This window comes from Rhamphochromis sp. 'chilingali', assembly GCF_963969265.1.
Source record: "Rhamphochromis sp. 'chilingali' genome assembly, chromosome: 9".
Classification (NCBI taxonomy): Eukaryota; Metazoa; Chordata; class Actinopteri; order Cichliformes; family Cichlidae; genus Rhamphochromis; species Rhamphochromis sp. 'chilingali'.
Window position 1 is genome coordinate 37921358 of NC_137936.1, and position 24441 is coordinate 37945798.

A 24441-nucleotide genomic window follows, 5' to 3' on the forward strand; every position below is an offset into this window, starting at 1 on the left:
CTTGTAAATACCCCCCCTCACTGTAAATAAACTGTCTTCACCGCAACTCTGCCTCCGTGTGTTCGGCTCCCCGGGTCCATCTGCATTTGCCATAACAACGAGTGGAAAACCATTCTTCATTCCCACCTCGGTGAGCTCGGAATATTTAACAAACAGATTTATTTACATATAAAAGAAAGAGAAACGCTTCTTAAGGTGACTGGATTTTATCCTCAGAGTTGCACTTTTAGTTCTGCTCACAGTGTCTATCGTGAGTTTACTCATACACAGATCGTTTTGCAGAAATGGCTAAAAAGTAGAGAGAGAGACGGATAAATAAAAATCACAGAGCCTAAATTTAGTAAAGGAAGACACATTATAGAAGGGCAGTGTCTACACACTATACACACTTTGGAAGCACAAGCTTCCCTCACAACATTTTTAGAGGTAGGTCAAAGGTCAGCAAGTCCACGATGCAAATTATGAAATGCTTCCTGATATTGGAGTGCTAGCAGCCAAGGAAGCCTGCGAAGACAAATTTCTGCACAGGACAAAGTTAAAAATACACGGACGAAGTCAGCGTCACGAGCCAATCGCTGAACAATCCTTATTTAAGCAGCTAATAGGCCAAATCCACAAAACGCTGCTGACACAGTCCATTTCACCAAAGTCCTTCAAGTCACAACAAAACACACAAACACATTGTCTGTAATATTATATAGAAGTGCTCCTCCTGCTCTCCAATGACCTGCTAGTTTTTATACTACAGTTGAAGTACTTAATTACCGTACGTGCAATGATGTGAAAAAGAAAAGTAGCCCTGTGAAAAACTGAGTGCACCCCAGGAAGCAGTAGCCTGTAGCAGAGCTATTCTAGTCGTATATTTTCTAATTAGTTTTTATTTGATTTCATTTGAGCTTTTGTTTTTATTTCAGTGTAGTTTAAGTTTAGTTTTTATTAGTTTCAATGTTAGTTAAAAAACCCAATAAAAAGACCAAAACTATTGTATGGAGAGCAGATGTCACAGCACATCTAACACAACAAGAACAGAACTCTTGAAAGCAGTTGTTTCAATACACACATCCACCAACACCTCATCAGGCGAGCTGTAATAAACACACACACCCTCGCTGTTATGTTGAACTTCTTAATAAAAGCTAGCACTTTGCAGTAAGTATTATTGGTGCACATTAAATCGAAAACTTTGTTTTTTTTACTGTATAAAAAAAATCAATCGAATAAAACGTTTTGTTCCCCCGATTGCTACAAATTCAGAACACCATTTTCAAAGCTAGAGCCAACACATTTGTTGGGGAACAGCGGTGAGAGCATCAGCGAGCAGGTGAGGAGGCGTAAATCACACGACTTCCACCGTCTGCAGCAACACTGACACGAGAACAGTTTGTGTGTATCTCTAATTATCGTTTGTATTGCAGGATTATTTGCTGTGGAAATGAGAAACGATTCACTGATCACTAAAGAAACCTTCATTACAAAACACTGCTTATTAGCTTTTATACCCTAAATAACACTATTCCAGAGCAGTTTAGCGTCTACGCTCCGAGCTCATCACCTCAAATATGCAAACACGACACACAGAAATTGAGGAGTGATGAGTAAATATTCCCCAGAGTGGATGGTGGATAACATAATTCATAAATAAATCTAGTTTTTTAATTATGCAAAGCGATAATAAACATAAATGATAACATTATTCATCTTCAAAGTTTAACTGTTTGTCCTCCAAATGTTTATAACAACAGTTACTATCAAATGTTATCAAAGAATGAGAAGCTCGGGCATATAAATGCACTTTCCATTGATGCAATAATGATAATAATAAAAACACAGACAGTGTGCCAACAATCGCCTCGTCGCTATGGCAACGATGGGTGACTCACCATTGCAAACATATGACACTGCACTTATCGAAGCCTATAGATCCCACACAGACAGAGTGCGCGACTACATACAACACAAACGCACACGGACACTTGTGTCTCTGCGGACAACTCCGTCTCCCCGTCGCACGCACGCACACACACGCACGCACACACACGCACACACACTGGAATGGCAGGAGCCGGTTTTCCAAGCAGACGCACAAATGTCGGACATGACTGTGGCTACTCACGGGTCACACGGGATGATGGATCCACTTGTTTTCTTCTCCTTCCTCAGTCTGTTTCTCTGACTCTACCGCTGGCGAGCAGCTAAACTAAACAGCGATCCAAACCGGCAGAGGAAAATCACAACCTGTCAAACCACTCACAACATTACTGTAGCAACACTACCTCTCTCCCTCTCCTCTCTCTCTTTCTCTGGCTGTTTATACGTCTGTGTTTGCACCTTATTCTTCCTCTCTCTCCTCCTCTGACCTGCTCCCCGTCTCCATCTTTCTCATCTCACCCCCCCCTCCCTCTCTGCCACCCACTCACCCACAGGCCGGTCTGCAGCACTCAGCTCTTCTCCACTTTTGCAAGAGAGAGCACAGAAAGAGAAAAATATATAGAGCTAGGTGTGTACTCTAAAAACAGCGATATACAGCACACTTGATGATAAAGACATTTGACAGCAGAGCTTATATCCTGAGGCTGTTGCCCACAGAGAGCCTTGAAGTGCGGTGTGATATTTGTGTGCGTCTGACAGTCAGAAATAAGAAGGGCAGACAGAGAAAATGACTGACAGAGAGTGGGACAGATACAGAGTTGAAGCACTGTATGTCATCTCCTGCCTCTGGGCAAAGAAATACCACCATGTTTCACCTTGTTTTCACTTGAATAATTGTTACTGTTCCCAGTCAAAGTTCAAGTCTGGCAGTGGAGCAAGGAAAGGTCCTGCATGAGGTATTGCATACTGTTTAAATCATGACTAAAGACCCACTTATTCAATCATGCTTCTAGTTAACATTTCACTTGTGATTTTACATTATGCACTTTTATGCTCATTTAACTGTTTGTTCTGTATCTGCTGCTTCTCCTCTCTGCTTTGGTCCTATTTCTATCATCTTCCTTTTATTCTCTATTTTACCTGTTAAGCACCTTGGTTTTAAGTGTGCTTTATATATAAAGTTTATTATTATTATGAAAATTTAAAAGCAGGTCAAAATCTGATAATTTGCAGGTGAGAAACAAGGTAAAGACCCTACAGTATCAGAGGGAAACCCAAACAATCAGCTGGCCCCTGTGAGGCAGCACTGAGTGGAAAAGGAAAAACTCCCTTTAAACAGCAGAAGCAAAGTCAGGCAGGGAAAGAGAAAAGAAAAGGAGAGACACAACAGTGGTACATGTACCCACTGCCCACTGGGAGCAAAAAGAGGTGAGTGGAAAAGAACTGCTCAGTGCATCACAGGAACTCCTCCAGCAGCCCGAGTGTAAAGCAGCATAACTGAGGGAGGATTCAGGGTCACCTGGTCCAGCCCTAACTATAAGCTTTATGAAAAAGGAAAGTTTGAAGCCTAATCTTAAAAGTAGAGATAGTGTCTGTCTCCTGAACCCAAACTTGGAGCTGTTTCCACAGAAGAGGGGCCTGAAAACTGAAGGCTCTGCCTCCCATTCTACTTTTAAATACTGTAGGAACAACAAGTAGGCCTGCAGAGCGAGAGCGACGTGCTCTACGATAAAGGTAATATGTGGTTTTTCAGATAAGATGGGGCCTGATTATCTCAGGTTAACTAAATGCTTGTTAGCAACAAAACGTTCCTATTGTTACGTAAAGATTAATAAAGTAGACGTTTCTGCTCTGGCAGCATAACTGTGGTTCACCCTCACTGACGCTTTCTTCTTTAATCTGTTGTTACCTGCAGCACAATGACAACGTGCCCGCTGTCATTAACTACTCCACAACAACTGACAGTTTGATGAGCCACGTGCTCGGCTGTCTGCTTCACTGCAGCTTTATAATTAGATTGATGATGGGAGGATGTGTGCAGACGTCCCTTTGTACGTTTCTTTGGGTCAGGAAGGCTGCATTAGTAATGGCTGCACTCCCTGCACCTCTCAGCCTCCTGTCCCCACATCCAGTCACACATATAACAGATATACAGTGTGACGGACAGACATGGGAAGATGTGTCAAAGACCGAGACCAGAGGTGGCATTTTTATGCCATGCTGTTAGCTCACTACTGAAAGCTGTCAATCAAACTGTTGAAGAAAATGACAATACGGACCTGCAGGGGAGACGACAGATCAGACGGGACATCGTCGTACACGGCACATCAAGTGCCCCGACTAAATCTGTGCCCATTACAAATCCACTAAAGCACTAAAGCCACCATCTCTTCATGCAAGACTGAACTTACAGAGTAACTGTGTATTAAAACAACTAGGACAGATACTAATGTTGTGGTATTCTTAAGAAAACCAACCCGGCCCCTTCCCAGCGTATCAAAGCCACAGACGTCTCACAGATACACTCGAGGTGTCCTTTGGCATCGCGGCTCTGACGCACCACGTTTTGGCTAAATGAGGCAAGTCTGTTACTGCCAGCTAGTCACATATGGACACTTGTAAAAGTCCATGTGGCATCACATGCACACACACTGAGTAAGTACACACTTCAGTGTGCAGGGTTAATTTTGTGAAGGGAATATTAAACCCAAGCCACAGCCTGAACTCTGACCGTGTCTCAACGATTTAACTGAACATCAAAGCGTGACGTTTTATTTTGAGGTGCTTCTAGCTTAACTTGGCTCTGTATCCACCGAGGACGAACCTCCGTTTGTGTTCGCACCTTCACCAAGTCTGCATCCATGCATGAATATAACCCATGGATGCAGACAGATATCTGGGTTAATGAAATACTTCCTTAAAAACATCAACATGAAGTCTCCCAATGTTTCTTACTTTTATATATATATTTGTTTACATGTGACAAGAACTGGGCCGTTTTGTGCATCGCTGCAGCGTTAAAGAACCCTCTGAAAAACTCTTGAATGTAGATCTCACTGATTTCAAAGGATAAGCAGTTCAAAGTTTGGCTGGTATTAAAATCTTGATGTAAATTTATCCATTAGGCTGATCCTTTGGGTCTGTGTAGTTTTAATAAATGACATGCTATTTCACTAAATCTCTTACATCTCCTTTGTCACTTTTCAGATCCAGTGAAAATTGAATGAGCAGCCTTTTTGTGAAAAGCTCTGTCTTCACTGCAGTCTTTGAATACGTTTACTTCACTGATAGGCTCATTTGGACTTTTTCATACAGCACGTCTAATATTTATTTCATTCTTATTTATATTTATTTTTATAAAGTGTTAACTGAGTTTGGTGTCATGATTCTGTACGAAAGGAAAATTTACACTTTTACATGAAGGTAAAAAATGTTCCTTAATCTTTGAATTCCAGTGCTTTCAGTCAGTTTCAGACCCATTTCCACAGGTACACAGCATCCAGCACCATGTCATGGTAAATGGCCTGTATTTGTATAGCGCTTTACTAGTTCCTAAGGACCCCAAAGCTCTTTAAATATCCAGTCATTCACCCATTCACACACTGGTGATGGCAGCTAAACTGTAGCCACAGCCACCCTGGGGCGCACTGACAGAGGGCCCTCTGACCACCACCAGTAGGCAACGGGTGAAGTGTCTTGCCCAAGGACACAACGACCAAGGGTGTCCAAGCCGGGGCTCGAACTGGCAACCTTCCGATTACAAGGCAAACTCCCAACTCTTGAGCCACGATTACAGCGTCCTTACAATAATTTAGGGAAAGAACAGGTTAATCTGAAGAGCAGAGTCCTGTAATAAGACGCCACAACTGTTTGATGATCAGTTGTAAATGATGTTATTGCAAAGTGGAAGCATTTAAGAACCACAGCAACTGATCCACAAAGCACACTACAGCTGTGCTCAGAATCACTCTAATTATACTGATTCTATGTCATCACTTGTAGTGAAGAGTACTCATCACTGTGGGATTGTTATAGGAGTAAAGGACTACCTGTTGACTGCAGGTCCCAAAGGTACGAGAAGCTCGGCTCACAGCATGTTTGCTCTGATAAAGTAAAGTGGGACAGATTCTAAGTGTTTAAGGTTTGGTGCTGTCCTGTGAACCAAAGCTCTGAAATATACAGTTTCCTTATGCACTGAATATGTGAATAAGCCATGTTTTAGTTGCAAATGCTTATTAAATAAAATAATACACATTTTTTCAAATAATTCATGTTTTTTGTTTTTATTTTCTCCAGCTATTATTAATCTGTGGGACAGAAGTTATATTGTGAAATATACTGCTAGTACTTCTTGACCTTGCTCTCTGTCATTTATGGAAAATGCCAGTGATTGTTGATGCCAACAATTTATAACAATTTGCTTTTCAGCAAGTGTCTCATGGAGCAGTTTGTCAGCACAGCAGCATTATAAATTATGTTTAGCAAGGCCAAGAAAAAAGTGTTTCAGAAGAGGAAGGAGAGGAGAAGAAAGGTGGAGAAGTGTGTGTGTGTGTGTGTGTGTGTGTGTGTGTGTGTGTGTGTGTGTGTGTGTGTGTGTGTGTGTGTGTGTGTGTGTGTGTGTGTGTGTGTGGTAATATCTTTGTGGGGACCAGAAACTTGAAGTTTACCATACTTATGGGGACCAAAATCCTCGTCCCCACAAGTTTGAAGGAATTTTTGAGACTTAAAATGTGGTTTTAGTGTCAGAGTTACAGTTGGGTTATGGTTGTGGTTAGGGTTAGGGTTAGGCATTCATTTTTGCTGGGTTCGCCTTTATTAGTCCCACACGTAGGAAATTAGTTTTGTTACAGCAGAAAGTGGACGTGCAAAGTTACATAGCAGAAATTAGAAAAACCCTGGAATAGGATAAGAATAAGATACTATACACAACTGTACACAATAGAATAAAATAAAATACTATCCATCCATCCATCTATCTATTCGCTTCCGCTTATCCTTTTCAGGGTCGCGGGGGGCGCTGGAGCCTATCCCAGCTGTCATAGGGCGAGAGGCGGGGTACACCCTGGACAGGTCGCCAGTCTGTCGCAGGGCCAACACACAGGGACAGACAACCATTCACACCTAGTGGCAATTTGGATTATCCAATTAACCTATCCCCACAAGCTGCATGTCTTTGGGCGGTGGGAGGAAGCCAGAGTACCCGGAGGGAACCCACGCAAACATGGGGAGAACATGCAGACTCCTGATGGTGGAATTGAACTCAGGACCTTCTTGCTGTGCGGCAACAGTGCTGACCACCGTGCTGCCCAAAATAAAATACTATATACAGTAAAATAAAAATAGAATACAAATACTATGTACAACTGAGTAAAATACAACATTGTCAGAAAAAGAGCAGCTTAGTGTCACTGCTGCTGCACATGTGTGGATGTGTTTTATGTTCCTACAAGATATGAATACATGTGTGTATACCAACTGCTATTCTCAATAAAAGCCAACACACACATTTAAATAACAATGTAAATATGAACTAATAACCTGAGCTGACATTAAAGGAGACCTATTACACTTGATCATACATGCACTGTTCTCATATCACGTATGTTTAACATGACCAAAGCCTCCAAAAATGAGGTCAGTAGCAGTGCAGGTACAAGCTGAACGCTGCTCTAAGCACTCGAGTGCAGACAGCTTTTTCACCACTTGGCTCTGCTTTATGTCAATGGGAGCAGATACACCCAGTAAGATCATCGTAGGCGTACAGAAGCCCCACGAGGGGCAGCCAATCAGAAGAAGGCTGGCTTATAAATGAGGTGTTCTTCACAGGAAAGACGCTAAAAGTTATTTTCAGACATGAACGATGCCAGAGGCTGTAAAAAAGCCCAGTATAAGACGAATACAGCATATTTTGAACAGTAAGTGAACAAAGCTACTCCAGGAGAGTCCAAAGATAAAAATATTGAGATGAAATGTAAAAACGCTAACACCTTAGAGTCATCATTTAAGACCTTAAGATCTTAGCTTTGCAGTGTAACCAAACACCAATATGGACTCCTCTGGTGCTCCCAGCTGCCAGTATAGGCTTAAATATTCACTCAGTGTCTACCCAGTAACAATCATCACAGCCAAACACACACACACAGAAAGCAACACAGAAACAGAGAGTTTGAAGTTACCATCATTTTGTGTCACACTACAAAGCTTTATCCTTAAACAGCTTTTTCCACTACACCAATTATCTCCCAGCATCACAGCGAAGGCAGTCCCCATTAAAGCACAGAATAAGCAATCAACAAAGAGCATCTTTCATTTCTTTTAATCATCAGTATCTGAGTGTGGGTTTAAGGCGTAGTGTATTTCCCCCCTTTGAACAGCACATGGCAAAGAGCATAGAAAACTATCTATTTTCTTTTGATTGATTTTCACTCATGTTTTTTAATGGGAGCTGTGAAGCGCTGAAGGATCTCAATTCTTTTCTTGTTTCAGTCATTCCTCCTCTGCAGTCTTACAGCCACCAATTAAACTTTTGGTCTTTCTTTCTCTTTGTGTTCGGTTTCTCCGGTTTCTCATTCTGTGACGATATTGTTTAAAGGCTTCGACAGAAGAGATGAGATTCAGTTAGTCTTTCTCCACGACTCTCTTAAATTATTTTTCCTCTAAGTTAAATCACGTGTCCGTTACTGCCTTCATGCGCTGCATCTTTCTCCCATTTTCCTCAGGATATTTGTTTCTCTTCGCCACCTATGCCTTTCATAATCTGATGAAATTATTTTATAGGATTTATTTTTTCTAAAAATCTCTCAAGATACATGAAGGAAACTCAATTTTTACAAAGCCTCAGACTTTATACAGTAACTATGTGCAGTATAGAAACTACTTTCAGCCACTCTTGGCAATTAAATTTTCCTCCTACAAAGGTAGGCCTGTAGATTTTCATTATCTGGATGCGTGCTCATGAGCTATAATGTGAAAGAACCAGCACATCAACAAAAACATTTTACAAATGGAGGAATAAATACACAGCTAACTTCATCTTTTTGACCGCCTGGATTGACTACAAGAAAGCCTATGACTCAGTGCTCTACACATGGACACTGGAGTGCTTGGCACTTGCCATTAATAAGGATCAGGAACTCAGTGGGACTTTTAAACACAACTGTGGAAGACAACCCTGGAGCCATGGCACCAAGCACCAGATCCACAGCGGACAGATCCCAAGTTGCAGACTGTGCATACATACCCTGGAGACTATCCAACACATGGGTAGTAGCAGGATGTAAGATTAAAGCTGGGACAGGATATAAAGTCCTGATGGGACAACCAGTACCAAAGCTCTTTGAGAACAACAGGGCTAAAGTCCTGCAGGACCTCGAATTCCAGACAGTCAAGCAGCTGCTGGCTAACCAACCTTAGTTGGAACAGAAGATATGACAGATGTGCCAATCCCAGCAGAGAGCAACATCAGGAAGGAGTGCAAGAAAACAGAGAGGTATTGGATGCTGAAGGAACAACTGGAGCAGATGTGGAAGGTAAAGTCCAGATCTTTAACCCTGAAACTGGGAAAGTTGCTCTGGCAGATTCCAGGCACAACATCGGGTCTCTGTCCACTATAGCAAAGTCCAGATACTACGCAGAACCATCAACCAGGCCACTTGAGGATCATCACATCCCACCCCTGCCCAGGGGGCAAATTTAAGCATACGCAGACATGTCCATGTTATTCCATGATTAAGGTTAAATGTGTGTTTAGCTGAGCTCTAAAAGGTTTTGTGCAGATTTGTAACATGTTTATTCTTGATTTTTAAAAATCTACAACATCTCTTCATGACAGGGCTTCATAAAAGGTAAACGAGCCTGTGAGTGTGCTGCAACCTCGAGTTTGTTTCACAGCGAGGTGATCATCTTTTACTGTCAGGTGACCCTCTGAGAGGATTCTTTGATTATTGCTTGAGCTTGTGTGGTAGAGCTGTGGGTGGGACTGCAGCACTTCTTCTCTGGGTTGTTGTTGATGTTTCTTTTTGTATGCTGTCACTTTCTTTTATTAAAAAATGAAAGAACTAGTTTCTCCACTCAGACATAAAATATAACATCTGCGAGTGTAAAATTGCGACATTTTAAGCTCAGGCGATCTCGCCAAAGGCTGAGTCACGTCTGCATGTTGATATAAAAACGTTAAACCACTTGACAGCCAGTAAACTTCACAAACTGGATGATGAACTTGAATGAATTTTCATCTCGTCATGATGAATGCACGCTGCGCCTTGCAGCTATGAACACTCAGTGTGCGTCTGTCTTCTTTTGACTTTCTTCTGTTGCAGAAACAAAAATTTCATTTCAATGCAAAGCAGAAAGAAGTGGACAAGGACAGATTCCCCACCCACTGCCTGCCAGTCCTGTCGCTTCTTCTGGTTTTTTCTTGTTCCTCACACACACACACACACACACACACACACACACACACACACACACACACACACACACACACACACACACACACACACACACGTCTACACATTTCACAGCAAAGAAATGTGTCCCTCTGTGTTTATCCCTGTTTTCACATCCTTCCATCATTGTTTGGTTGTCACCACTCCCTCTCCTCCTTGTTCACAAATCAATTCTGCCCACACACACACACACACACACACACACACACACACACACACACACACACACACGCACACACACACACACACACACACACGCACACACACACACACACACACACACACACACACACACACGCACACACACACACACACGCACACACACACAGATACAAATTTCAATCCTACATCAGGATGTAGGAGACAACAAGAAGGGAGAAGTCCACTCATCCTCCACATCTTCTCTGTCCTCTTCCAGCAAAAATAAATTAACTTTAAATTGGACTGGTCATGCAACAGCAGCATCTGTATAAAAAAAGCCCGAAGCAGACTGTATTTAACATCTGCAGGAAGCTCCTGAGGATGTTTTACCAGTCGGTGGTTGCTGGAGTACTTTTCTATGCTGTGGTGTGCAGGGGGAGCAGCACAGCAAAGAAGGACTCATCCAGGCTGGAGAAACTGATCAGGAAGGCTGGCTCTGTGGTCGGCATGAAGCTGGACACTCTGGTGACAGTGGCAGAGAAAAGGACACTAAAGAAACTGCTGGACATTATGGACAATGCTGGGCATCCTCTGCACACGGCCATAAAAACCAGAGGAGTCTGTTCAGGTTGCTTCTCCCAAAGTCAAGAACCAACAGACTTAAAAACTCCTTTGTCCCACACGCCATCAGACTGTTTAACTCCTCTCTGGAGGGGAGAGGGAGGGGAAACAGGAGGACAAAGGAGGGGGGAACAACTAAGCTGTAGTGCCCTTTTCACTGTGCAATATTTTTCTATATTCATCGGCGCAATAGAATCAAAATAGTTGAAATGTGCAATTCCCTGGTTATTCCTATTATCCTATTTATCGCTATTATACACTCTGTATTAATATATGTGTATATATGATATATTTCTATTTCTGCTTACATTGTTTTGCAACTTCTGTCGGTGCTGTGCTACTGGAAAAAGAATTTCCTGGAGGAACTCACCTGAGGGACTAATAAAGTTTAATCTAATCTAATCTCCAATTATATAATAATTAAGTAAAAAACATTATGCAACTGTATGCAAAGTATCTGTTGCATTAGAGGATACCAGGATATTTAGAATCCGATTGGTGTGACTTCTAATATCATCAAAAAGAGTGACCACGTGCTCCTTTATCTATTACAGTTTCTTACAGACGCTAGGACACATTTCTCAATACTTAGGTCACGTTTGCAAAACTCCTCACACGGTGAGCACAACAGAAGTCTATGTGGGCTAAACTGAGGACCAGTTATCATTGTTTTGGCACAAAATGCATTCAATGACTACATCTCTCAAATTTCATGAATTATCTTCTCACTCAGACACAACAACTGCCAAAACTCTTTGTACGGACAGGACATTTTGCATGTGCTTACATACTGTTTTCAAAACTGTTAAACTTATGGCCAAAACAATAACACAATGCAAAACTGAATAAGACAGCAAAATCCAACAGCAATATTATATTGAAACATATTTCCAATCTAAAAATGCAGTTTAACCAGCCACAGCTGATTCTCATTGTAGATGAACATCTGCACAGATGTTACTCCTTCAATTTCATTACAAAAGGAGACAACTGCTGAATAGGTTTTTTTGTGATGTAAACATGGACCCAGCCAGAAATGGAGTAGAATAGCATTACTATTGTATGTGTATCAGTGGATGGTGTGTATACAAATTCTTGTATTTTGGGATTACTTAGTGCAAAAAAATAAAAATACAGAAACAAATATTAACGAATTCTGCATGATGTCTGATTCATTCCAGTAACATATATTGAAATTATAAACAGAGATGTGTCCTTGTTTTACACAAGAAAACACTGTAATGCTACATGTTGTTAGTGTTTTTTAGGTCATTGTTTTGTGGGTGACAAAGTGTGTTTGTCGGCTGTCAACCTTTGCTAGTGTTCTGGAAGAATGAGTTTATTTGAGACCTGAATGAAGTGTTTTGGTAGTTGTAGTGCATTTTGAATGTGAAATGAACTGCTTTGCCAAGCTGACGGTCAGTTAGGAGGATTGTGTGAAGAGTTTTGCAAACGTGACCTAAGTATTGAGAAATGTGTCCTATAGCGGCTGTAAAAAACTGTAAACCAATGTTTTACTGTTCTGCACAAAACTACCAGCAGAGGGCAGTCTCGAGCAGTGAGCTCAGTGAGCTGTGAAACAGCAACAAAGAGTGACTTGGGGGTACTTTGGGTTTAGTCCCAGTGATTAACGTAAGGCAGCCACCGTACTGTGCAAAAGTCTTGAGTCACCTCTCATTGACTTCATTGACTTCTAATTAGCTTCCGAGGAGCCAGAGTATCTTGAGCAACAGTTCTCCAGACCTCCTGGAGGTCTTTGGGCCTCGACTTGTTCAAGGAAAGTGGCAAAGGCAAAAAAAAAGCAGTGATAACCAGATGTGACGATAACAGATGGATCTGAGAAACTGAGGAACACTGAAGTGACACGGTACCAGTTTACACAATGTCTTTTATCCTGTCTTCCTTCTCTCACCCCAACCGGTAGCAGCAGATGGCCCCGCCCCTCCCTGAGCCTGGTTCTGCCGGAGGTTTCTTCCTGTTAAAAGGGAGTTTTTCCTTCCCACTGTCGCCAAAGTGCTGCTCATAGGGGGTCATGTGATTGTTGGGTTTTTCTCTGTATCTATGAAGCGCCTTGAGGCGACTTTTGTTGTGATTTGGCGCTATATAAATAAAATTGAATTGAATTGAACCACATCCAATTCACACAGAAATCTGACACTCAAAATAAAGAAAGCAGCCAAAGATCACATCAGGGCAAAGAATTTAAATGTGACTTTGTGTGACCCTGTAGCACCGTAACTTCTTTCCTCATGTAAACACTGACACTTTTTGCTTGTTTAATTACTGGTTATTGTGTTTCCATGTTTCTTGATTCTCAGAGCATCCAATAATCTGCCACTCTGATATGCATTTAGTACCACACAGCACTGAAGCCAACCCAGTATTTCTCTTCACTCTGCTGCAATCTTCCATTTCTCCTTTGTCAGTTGTTATCTCTTATTCAGTCTCACATGCTTTCTCCTTTTCCCTTCTCCCCTCCGAGCCCTCGCTTTCTTTCTCATATTTTTTATTTATTCAGTCTCTAACACACTGTCTTAGGGTTCGTCTTTCACACACACACTTTCGCCACCAATGTGTAAACTGCCTGTGGCTGTGTGCAAAGGGCAATTGGAGAGATACACTAGAGAGAGAGAGAGGGCACAGGAGATGGTGTGTGTGTGTGTGTGTGCGTGTGTGTGTGTGTGCGTGTGTGTGCGTGTGTGTGCGTGCGTGTGTGTGCGTGTGCGTGCGTGTGTGTGTGTGTGTGTGGGTGTGTGTGTGTGTGGGTGTGTGTGTGTGGGTGTGTGTGTGTGTGTGTCTTGGCCTCCCTGCTCTGCTGCATTTGTCACCTCTACAGACTGCAGACCCACCAAATGTCCACTTACTGAGACTTCAGCATGTCGATGTTTCTGCATTTATTCATGCGTGCAGTGATGACAGCCACGTCTGAGCATCTTTATGTGTGTGTGTGTGGATGTGAGAGAGGGAAAAAAACAAGTATACACACAAATATGTGAACTGGGAGTCACACAGGTTTCTATGACTCACTGCCAATTATTATATTTTTGTACAAGCTCTAGAAAAACGTTAAATTAATATGAAAATGCTTAAAGTGGGCTCTGACATCAGTGTGTCAGCATTTTGCTTCCAGGCAGCATTTTGGCAAATTTGCACATTCCCCGGGCGTCACATAGCGCCGTTCTGGCAGACGCCACCTGTGTTTCACCGTTAAGTGCAAGGTGTCTATCGGTGTCGGTGCGTCCGCAGCGATTCTGGCTGCTGAGAGATAACAGCTTTGCAGAGCTGCACAGTCTGCTTTAGGAGGTAGGAGGGAGCTTAGCAGACAGGAGACCCTGGATCGCAGCCCGTTTGTGTTTTGCACTTGGATTTTTTTCCACTGTGATGGTCTGGTTGCTCTCCTTACTTCTCTTTATTCCTCTCTACTGCAGAAGGTGGGTGATGCACACCATCAGGACAACGGGAAGCACCTGGTTTAGTTTTTTCTCTATTAAACTGCGGCTCCGATGTTCTGGAGCGCAGCACTTATCCACTCACACATCCTCACTACTGATGATACAGACTTCCTCACGTCATGGTTGTCTTTGCGTCATGTTTTTGCATTGGTTCATGAGATAACTCACTGTTATAACAACAATAACCATTAACAGGAAAAGTGCTGCTAGTTAATAATGAATAGGATTTTACAGCATCTTCAAATTTTTTATTTCCTCTTTCAACATTTGTCCTGCAATAAAACATATCTGAGGTCCATCAAAGGTCCAACATGTAAGGGGGATACTTGTTCCTTATACCCAGCTCTAAATCATTGTTTTGGTGTAATTTGGTTTCCATGGACCACATTTTGCCTTGACTCAAGTCAAATGTGTATGCTTCAGCTCAGCCACACGTCCAAATATTAGGTGCGTTGTGGCCTTTAGGGCAGCGGTCCCCAACCCCTGGGCCTCGGAGTCGTTTGGTACTGGGCCGCGAGAGTTGAGGCTCAGGTGTGAAATGTCTGGTTTTCAGGGTTTTTATCAGTTTTCAGCGTTATTTTGTTAACGTTTTTATCGTTAACTCGGTTTTCCTGGGTCTTTTCACGTGTGTTATGAATAAATCTTATTTTTTTCGGTACCGGTACTAGTTTTATTTTGTTATATTTATCCGCGACACCTTAAAGGCCGGTCCGTGAAAATATTGTCGGACATAAACCGGTCCGTGGCGCAAAAAAGGTTGGAGACCGCTGACTTAGGGCACATCTGAGTTTGCAGAGCAGGCATCTAAAGTCCAGATCGTCTGTTCCACACAACACTCGTCAGTGCCCTAACTGAGGGAACGGTGCCAAAAGTCGCCCAGATTATGGCTCAACTGTGCCCACTGTCTGCATGTAGAGCACACTCTTTTCTGCAAGTCATGTTTTTTGGCATTTACATTATAATAGTAATTTCAATTTAACTTATGGTGGCAATTTTTTAAGTATGGAAAATTTGATTGTTATCCCATGAAATACCAAAAATCTTTCCCTTCTAACAAACCAGAGAATTGCTCCGCAGTGCGCTGATGCTCAGCACCAGCTTCATCGTTTTAGACCTCGGCATGCCTCTCTCTGTCTCCTCTCCACGTCCTTTTCTGTTTACGGGCTTATTATTTCTTATCTGCATGTGTGCTTATCTATAAGCAGACAGTGTTGCAACAAAGACAGTCATTCTCTCTAATCTACTCCTATATCTCTCCATCCGTCCACAACGCACGAGCATTCCTTGTTGCTGGATTTTCATCTGCTTTAAGAGGACATTCACTTTGTCAGTGACAAAACACTCGTTAATGTCAGATCTGTCAGGATGGAAATAGAAAATCTGTCACGCAGAACCCGACAATGACAATTTTGTCTTTCATCTCTTCAACTCTGGCAGGGAGCAAAGACAAAAGTCTGTTAAACCAGAATAAAAGCACAGAGCGACGGGGCTGGCAGGACACGAGGAAGATGAGTGATGAAAATAACCATCGGAACAGAGACAGGAGACGGAGCACAGCGACAGTTTTAGATTACAACCAGGCCTAATGCACGGATTACTTTCCCCTCTATCCGTTTAGGGACAGATGGATTTCCGATCACATATTGCGACAGGAAGTGGCGAGAAGACAGATGGCCTAAAAGTACGAAAAAAGGCTACGAACTGATGGCTGGACAGAGAGGGTGGAGTGAGTGAAAAATCTGATTGGCTGACAGTGATGCAGATATGAGTGACAGCGAGCTCACAGTTACTGCTTGCAGCCTTTGCACTTTTGTACAGAAAGCCTTCACTGTGCTTTCAGAGCCAGGCACATCTCAGGAACATCGCACCTTAAAAATACATGAATCTGTGGGCAGCACAGGCCGAGGCTGGACACAAGTCAGTGTTCCCATTCAGAGGTCTTTGGTGCAATTCAGAAATCTGATTGGTTGAGAATATTTTTATTTTAATACAGGTCAGAATCAGTATCCTCCATTTCTCTGTTCTCACACAGCTGTGCAATAAGAAGTAGTAATTATTATTTGTTATCCTCAGATGAACATGTTTTATTTATTTTATTGTGCATTATTTTTGCTATTGATCCCAGCAGCGGGAGTTTCTTTTTTCACAGCTGGTCCACTGAATTCATCCAGAAAATATTCACTTTCACCGATTTACACAGAGAAAAGATCTGAGTTGGAGATTTTGTGTGAACTGGGATGAACCCACGTTACAAAACCAGCTAAAGTAAAGTTAACCTGAGTCTCTCATTTATTTAGTTGGTTATAAACCCACAAAACAAGAAAAACTGTACTAGGTGTGGGAAAAATGAAGAGCAGATGTTTTTAAGATTTGCAGCTGTGCAGCGTTCTGATTGGTTGATCAGCTACTTGTATTTCTTTCTTCAAAACAGAGATTTATCAAGCACCAATTGCTGCTGAAGGCCTCCCCACACCGTAGGCTGGGTTAGTTTTAGTTAACCTCCAAGAATAGTTCTTCACGAAAACAAAAACAACTGCAGCACTTTCAGATTCTGGGACAGCTTCAGAATACATGTGATAATAATGATGTTTGCTGAGATTAAGCAGCGACTGGATTCTTTCTAAAGATGTCGGGCTTTGGGGGACTCGGTCTGTTGCATTCCCTTTGTTCCTGACAACAAAGCGGCACGATGCACACGGATGCTCCGCGCTGCTTACCACATAGAGCTGCTTCCACAGTAAGGCCCATTCCTGCAGTGTTGACGTGACCTCGGTGACAATGGGGTCTTCAAGAGGCACCACAGTCTCATGTGGCCTGCAATAGAAAACAGACACACACACATTTAATTCACAGCTGCTGGGTTTGGACAAGCATCAGATGTCCATAACTGAAGCAGATTTAAGGACACACAGAGCAGCACGTCCACAGTACAAAGCCTTTACATGTGAAATTGTTAGCGCGCGTAAAAGTAAGAGAGACAATAAAAGCTTGGCCTGCTTTGTCACCAGAGGAACTTGGCGACTGTGTGGAGTTACGTGTGTCAGGTTTCTACACTAATGAATTAAAGTGAACTGACAGTTCAGTGAAGCAGAAATCCAAACACTAATCTTGTTAAAGCACAGAGAATCCACTTATACTGCCTGTACCAACAAAGCACACTTCATGCACAGGTGGAAACACAAAGCATATGGTTTACCTTATATGAAATAAGGTAAACTGTCAAAGTCAAAGCCAGCTTTATTATCAAAAACAGGTGTACAGATCATGCACATTGATAAATCTGACAGTCGTCAGCATAACAGTGGAAGGATATCACATGCCTTCTAAGGATGGTTCCCACGGGCTGTAAATATAATGAAAAAAGCAGAGGCCCTAAAATTGAGCCCTGTGGGACCCCAAACTGAAGAGGAGCAGAAAAGGACTCGTGCCCTAAAAGGTTAACACTAACAGTTCTGTCAGAAAGATAAGAGCTAAACCAATTCAAAGCAGTACCACGAATGTCTGCAAGATGGTGTAAGCCACAGTAAATGTTGTGGTCTACAGTGTCAAAGGCAGGTGTTTGGTCAAGGAGGACCAGAACAACATGATTACTAGAATCGCAGGAAAGGAGGAAATCATTAAAACCTTTAAGACTGCTGACTCAGTGCTATGAAGGTTTTTAAAGCCTAATTGAAAGACCTCTAAGATGCCGTTCTCATTTAAAAAATCCATCAACTGGGAATATACAATTTTCTCTAAGATTTGAGACATAAAAGACAGCTTGGAGATGGCCTGTAGTTAGCCAATACAGTGTGGTCCAGGGCGGGTTTCTTATGCATGCTTAAAATTAGCAGGGACTACACCAGATATTAATGTGTCATTAAGTTAAATAACACACATGGATTATGACTGTTGGAGGAAATTATCTTGGAGAAGTATTTTCTTTTAGCCTCTTTGACCATATCCTGATAGAGGCGCCAGCAGTCCTTAGGATTTGAAGAGACACCTGCAGTTTGTCCCTCTTCCATCTGCATTCAGCTCTATGACACTTCCTCATCACAGCCCAAGTGGTGTTATTAAACCAAGGCTCGGTTTTAGCCTTGGGCTGCCTGGTTTTTAATGGTGCCACAGAGTCCAGTATAGTAAGGCAAGAAGATTCAAACCAGGAGTTGAGGTCCTCTGTGTCCAAGGGAGTGAGATCAGCAGGGACAGACAGCTGGCTAAAAGCAAAGGAGAACTGGACAGCAGTGGAAGGGTTAATGATCCAACAGTGGCGAACATGTGCGGTGGTTTCGTGAAAACAGCATCAGAAAAGACAGCGTCAGATATTTCCACGTCTGACTCAGGTAGACTGTGTGACAAGACCAAGCCTAGTGTGTTTCTGTGTTCGTGTGTGGGACCGGGTATGGACTGGACCAGATTAAAAGAGTCAGGCTTAAAAACCCTTTCACCAGAGGTTTGTCTGGACAGCAGACATGGATATTAAAACCTCCCACAATAAAAACATGATCGTAGTTGGGCAAAGTCCCAGCTCGAAGTTCTGAAAGGTAATTTATGAAGTTCTTATTGTATTTAGAGGGACGATAAATAACAGCAATGATCACTGAGTTAGAGTGATTAACTTCAAAACATGTGAGCTCAAGGCTGGAAGATGAAAACTCTAAAAATCACAGTTTACATTTAAAATCCTTTTTAAAAAAAATCACCCGCTGTACCTCTTCCTCCCCTGATGTCCTCGGTGTGTTAAAATAGGAACAAGCCGCTGGTAAAAGTTCGGATAAAATACCGGACTCACGTGTTAAGCCAAATCTCAGTGACGCACATAAAGTCCAGGTTCCAGGAGGTAAATAACTCCTCCTTTGTTCACCAGCGGTCTGGCGTTTACCAGGCCAATCCTGACAGGAGCTGGGGCAGAGGTGTGAGGCTCAGCTGCATAGGGAGCCCGACACAGCGGCCTGAGATCGCAGAGGTTCGCCTGGCGCACATTGAGCCGAGGAGGACAGGGGTCACGAAGGAGCATCATCCAGGCCGACCACAGGGATGAGGCAGGAATCCACAGGGTCCAGAAATCGCTGAAAGCTCCAGGAAATAATCGATGTATTCCTTGGACGGTTGAGGGACAATGCACCAAGGACAGGTTGAGTTTAATGAACCTGTCCTTTGAATGGGAGGACAATCCTCCTATGCATTGTCCTCCCATGCATAGGAGGACAACGCGCCTTCACCTCACCTCCCAGCAGCAAAGTGCAGCAGCATTTTGAAGCATGGATTACTGTTTCCAAATGTGGCCTGGATAAAATGGGTCTTACTTTTGCCAAGCGCCTTATACAACACAGCTCAGTCTTTCTATCTGTCATTCACTCAGGAGAAACTCCAGTTCAGTGTTTGGCCTCTTTGCAGTCCGGAGCAGCCGGGGATCGAACCACCGACCTTCCATCAGTAGATGACCTGCTCTACCTCCTGCTCACGTCTTCAGGTGGAACAAAGAAAAGCAGCTGAAGACAAAGACCTCGTTTCACCTAAGCACTTGTACATAGTTTTGAGCATCAGGGATTTCTTCACTAGAACTGAAAGCTGCGTCTCCAGCCTGGAGTCAAGAGCATTAAAGCAACACACACACTTTTGTTCTTCTTCTCATCCCACGCTACCTTTCTGCTCGCCCCTCCCTCACTCAGGGAAGCACTTCTTTCCTTCTTACCCCTCTGCTCACGTACCCCCCTTCCCTCCGTCGCATACAGTAACTGATTAATTAATAAAAGCCAGTGTGCCAGATTAGCTGATCTCCCAGCTGAGCCGTAGCTGGCGGCCGCCTGGTGATTTCACACACATTAGTTACACTTGTATCACAGACGCGTCTCCTCCTCTTCGCCTCTGTTCTACTTTTCACTCAGCCTAATCGCTCCCTCCTCCTGCTTCCCTGCCTCGTGTTCCTCCTCCTCTCTTTTCTGGCACATCTCCATCATCCATTTGCACATTCTACTCTTTCTCCTCTTCACAGCTTCCTCTTCCTCTTCTGTGTTGCCTTTCCTGTTATTCCCCCTTTTCTGCTGTCTCTCCTGCATTTCTTCCCTCTTTGTGCTCTGTCTCCCTCTGCACCCACATCCCCACAGTCTTTGGTTTCTGTCTCCTAGCCTGACCTCTGTCTGTGTTTCTGTTGTTTGCAAATCTTTATCCATATCCTCTCTCACCGTGCCCCACAACTAGTCTCCATCTGGTTATCTCTGCCCCGAGTCATCGCTGCCCCGAGCTGCCACAGTGTTTCTCCGTCAGTCTCAAGCCACTTATATTTTCATCTGCTGCCTCATAACAGCCTCTCTTTATTATTATTCTCTGTTATTCTCCATGCAGTTCATTCTTAAAAACACTCGCTGCCTCTGTTTTGAAACTCTTGAGAGAAGAAGAGATTTTTGGGGGAAATTCTTTTTGTCTTTCATCCTTTGGTTATATTCATACCCCACAGCTGTGTTTAAAACTTTACAGCGATTTAATATTCTGTATTCTCTGGGCTGCTTTAAACGACTCCAATCCAGCCTCTTATTTCTTAGTTTTTGTGCATTACAGAAAACATTTTCAATGATGCTTCCAGTGTACTGCATGACACATTAGCATGGCAAAGTGCGTCTCACTAAAAGATCGCAGGCTGTCAGAAGAGGCGGAGCAGCATCAATGCCGGAGCCCCTCGTGGTTGTATCCTTAGTCCATTTCTCAACACCCTCTGCATAAATGACTGTATCAGCACTTCAGCAGCACTCCATCTCTCACTTTACGCAGTGGTGCACTTACAGTCTGTGACAGCTGAATGTCACTGGCACATCGAGCGCACACTGCTCCCATCTGAATCCACCTCCAATGAAGCAGTTTGACAGCTCCCGGCAGCTCGGACGTAGATAATAAACACGGCTTTAGCCAGCCTACTGTTTACACCTGCTGGCAGCAAACACAGCATCACATAAGAGCTGCTGGCCCCCGCCTTCTATCGCTGGTGCATCAAACCCCACCACATCCTGTAATCTAACACATCCTGATGTTTTTACCCTGCTAACTGCGTCCAGCAAAAACAGGTTCGATGGAGCTTTTTCTGCTCCTGACCTCTCGGACCTCAACAACAGAGCCACTAAGTGCACTTTTAGCACTTACCGTAGTCCATAACACTCACCACCTCAGACCACAGCTGAACTTGGCTTTGGACCGGGCGTGTGTTTATATACGTTTTCTGTCACAGCAGCTGAAAAACCCTGCTGAGCCGTGTGCATCAGTGTGTCGTCCTCAACACCCTACAAACTCCTCAGATGACCCTCAGATTCAAACCCAGAACGTTCATGTTATAAAAACACTGACGGCCCGGTGCTACCCCTCAGCCTGCCTGTGGATGCACTAATAGGATGAATTTCAAAATCATTGAGCTGTTATGTTCACAAGATTTTCAAAAAACCTGACCTCTGACCTTGGCCTTGAGGTCAAGTTTGCTGAGATTTAAACTCATTCCAGATTTTTAGTAGCTACACCTGGTATGAATGTGAAAATCCTATGTTACCTTGTTCTCGACTAATTGCGGACACCTGGCTGCCCAGCGGGGCGTCGACAGTACCCCACCAGCCTATGGCCGAGGGGTGAACGTCAGTTTTCATCTTGAAACAACTCTAATGTGGTTTCAGCTGCCAGCCTCACATACTCAGGACCCGGTACAGACTTAAATGCAGGGGAGGCGTGATGAACTGATGCAGCTCCGGTGTGTCAGCCTCCCCGCAGCAGCGACACAGACCACGCCCTCCTGCAAACTCTAATGTGGTTTCAGCCCTGACAGCCAGCTACCATTCAGACGATGATCAGCAGAGATATGCTTTGATGAATATGTAAGAACAGGTTGAACTGAAGTGTTTGTGATGTTTGAAATAATAATAATTCATAAATGATCAGTTTTTAAAGGTCGTGATTGGCCGACCAGTGATGGAGGAGATGCAGAGACTAACACCACCAGGGTCAAACGGCTGATAGAGACAAATACCCCAATGACTTTGGAGCGATGAGCCGATGTAAGTCAGACTGGGATTGTTTTTCTTGCAGTACTCTGTTAACTGTTAACTGGTTTCCTTAAATGTGCATCTTAAGTTATAGCTTCTGGTTTCATGGATATCATGTGTGAGAGTGGAAGGACACCAGTGCACTAGGTGACAGTATGGACACAAAAGTCTGAGTCTTTCTTAATTTTAGTTAAACAGAAAAGTCAGGTGAGTCAGATGCTCTGAGCTCAAAAATCAAACCCGAGCATGTCGACACGCTCCGCCGTTATCTCTGCGGTTATTAGGGTCACACTGCACTAAATGAAGGACATTCAGCAGGAATTAAGCCTCGTGGCTGAGAGCAGCAGGACTGATCAGGATCAAGTTTTTACTGAGGCCAAAGATCCAAGGAGCAGGATGACTCCTGTACTCAGAGCAGGCGCCCCCTGCTGGCCATTAAAACGGAATAGCTGGCACATCCTGACCAGAGCACTGCTGTCCAACCTCCGTCATCCGCTCTGTTTTCTCCTACCTGCCTGCAGCCCTGAGTGTTTGAGCTGCTGCTCTTTCGTCATTTCCGCTTTCCCACCCTGTCAAACTCAATTCTGTCGTCTTTGATCCAATAGTCTTTTTGCCTGTTTTCTGAGAGCCGGTTAGTCTCTCTGTTCCCTGTGCTTTAAATCTCACTGCTATTCTGTTATTCTGCATTTCAGACTCTCATTCATGCAACTCACCTCCTCCACATCTCCACCTTACCTGGATGCCTCAGCTGAGCCTCCATCTGTGGTGTGTTTCACCATGACTACCAGCTTCTAGTCTCCAGGGATGTTGTCATGCTTCCTGCCATTAAACTGCTTTGATTTGGTGCGTCATCCGACTCAGTCTGTGTACTTGAGCTGTATTAAGCTCTATTTACTGAACTCCCAGCAGACAGCGAACTGAAGCGCTCACACGATCCAGCAAATGTGTGATTCTGTCTCGTAGTTTGTGATTTGTCCCGTTTGCTGTTTGTGGTCTCTCGTGTTATCCTCTCCCCTCACAGAGCTCGGTTCTGCTGGAAGCTTTTTCACCTAGAAAGGGAGTTCTCCCCCCCCACTATCACCAAATGGGTTTTTCCATATAAGCCTGTAGGCTCATTACCTAAACATATAAAGAGCCTCGTGGCTGTTCTTGTGAACTGGCAGTATTTAAATGAAACTAATTTGAATCTTGATGGCTTAATCAGTTATTAGATGATGACACTTTGAACCCAACAAACCGCTCTCACTGTTGATGGTCTCTTAGGTTTTACATTAGCTCAAGTCACCCTGAAATGCGAACACGGAAAAGATGAGAAGTTCTTTTGTGCTTCATAAAATTTATTTAATGCTCCACAATCTTTGCAGCACGAATCCAAACTGGTATAAAAGCTTTTCTTTGCATTTTCAAAAAGACTGCATTCATGGGAAAATGTGACATTATTAAGTTAGGATAATGAGTAAATTGTCCCTTAAATGATACGTGATAAGCTACAGTAAATCCAGCCTGGTGCTTAAGCAGCTCAGACAAAGTTAGAACGAGGGATTTGGTTTTAGCGTCTTATTTTCGTTTATTTGGTGCTTTGAATTGTTAAGAAACAGCTTCAAAATCAAAAAGTTAGAAAATGGACCGAGGCAGGATGACAGAAGAGTGGGAAAGGAAAAAGAAATGATTGGCTCTGATAAGAAATGATAAAAGCGTACACGTGCAGACACGGAGCACTTTTCTCTCTTTTTTAAACACATGTGCTCTTTTCCATCTGTGGATCACAAACATGAAGCTGGCGTCAAAGATGAAAACCATCAAGCTCCGTATGCTGACATTAACTTGGGGTTAAATGCAGGGCGGCCGTCATTTCACCGCACCGATCGCTGAGCTGAGGGTCACCGTGCAAACAGCGCAACACTGCTTCTA

The 24441-nt window shown here is 43.3% G+C and overlaps 1 protein-coding gene across 8 annotated transcripts in view; it reads right to left on the reverse strand.

Annotated features, from left to right (window-relative positions):
* LOC308402549 (dedicator of cytokinesis protein 3-like) overlaps positions 1 to 24441 on the reverse strand; it is a 252665-nt gene that overhangs the window by 85994 nt on the left and 142230 nt on the right. For all 8 annotated transcript variants that reach the window (XM_080891465.1, XM_080891466.1, XM_080891470.1 and 5 more), the window contains exon 5: positions 17248 to 17344. In XM_080891465.1, coding sequence (XP_080747591.1) covers positions 17248 to 17344 — 97 coding nt within the window. The remainder of the gene's footprint in view (positions 1 to 17247; positions 17345 to 24441) is intronic.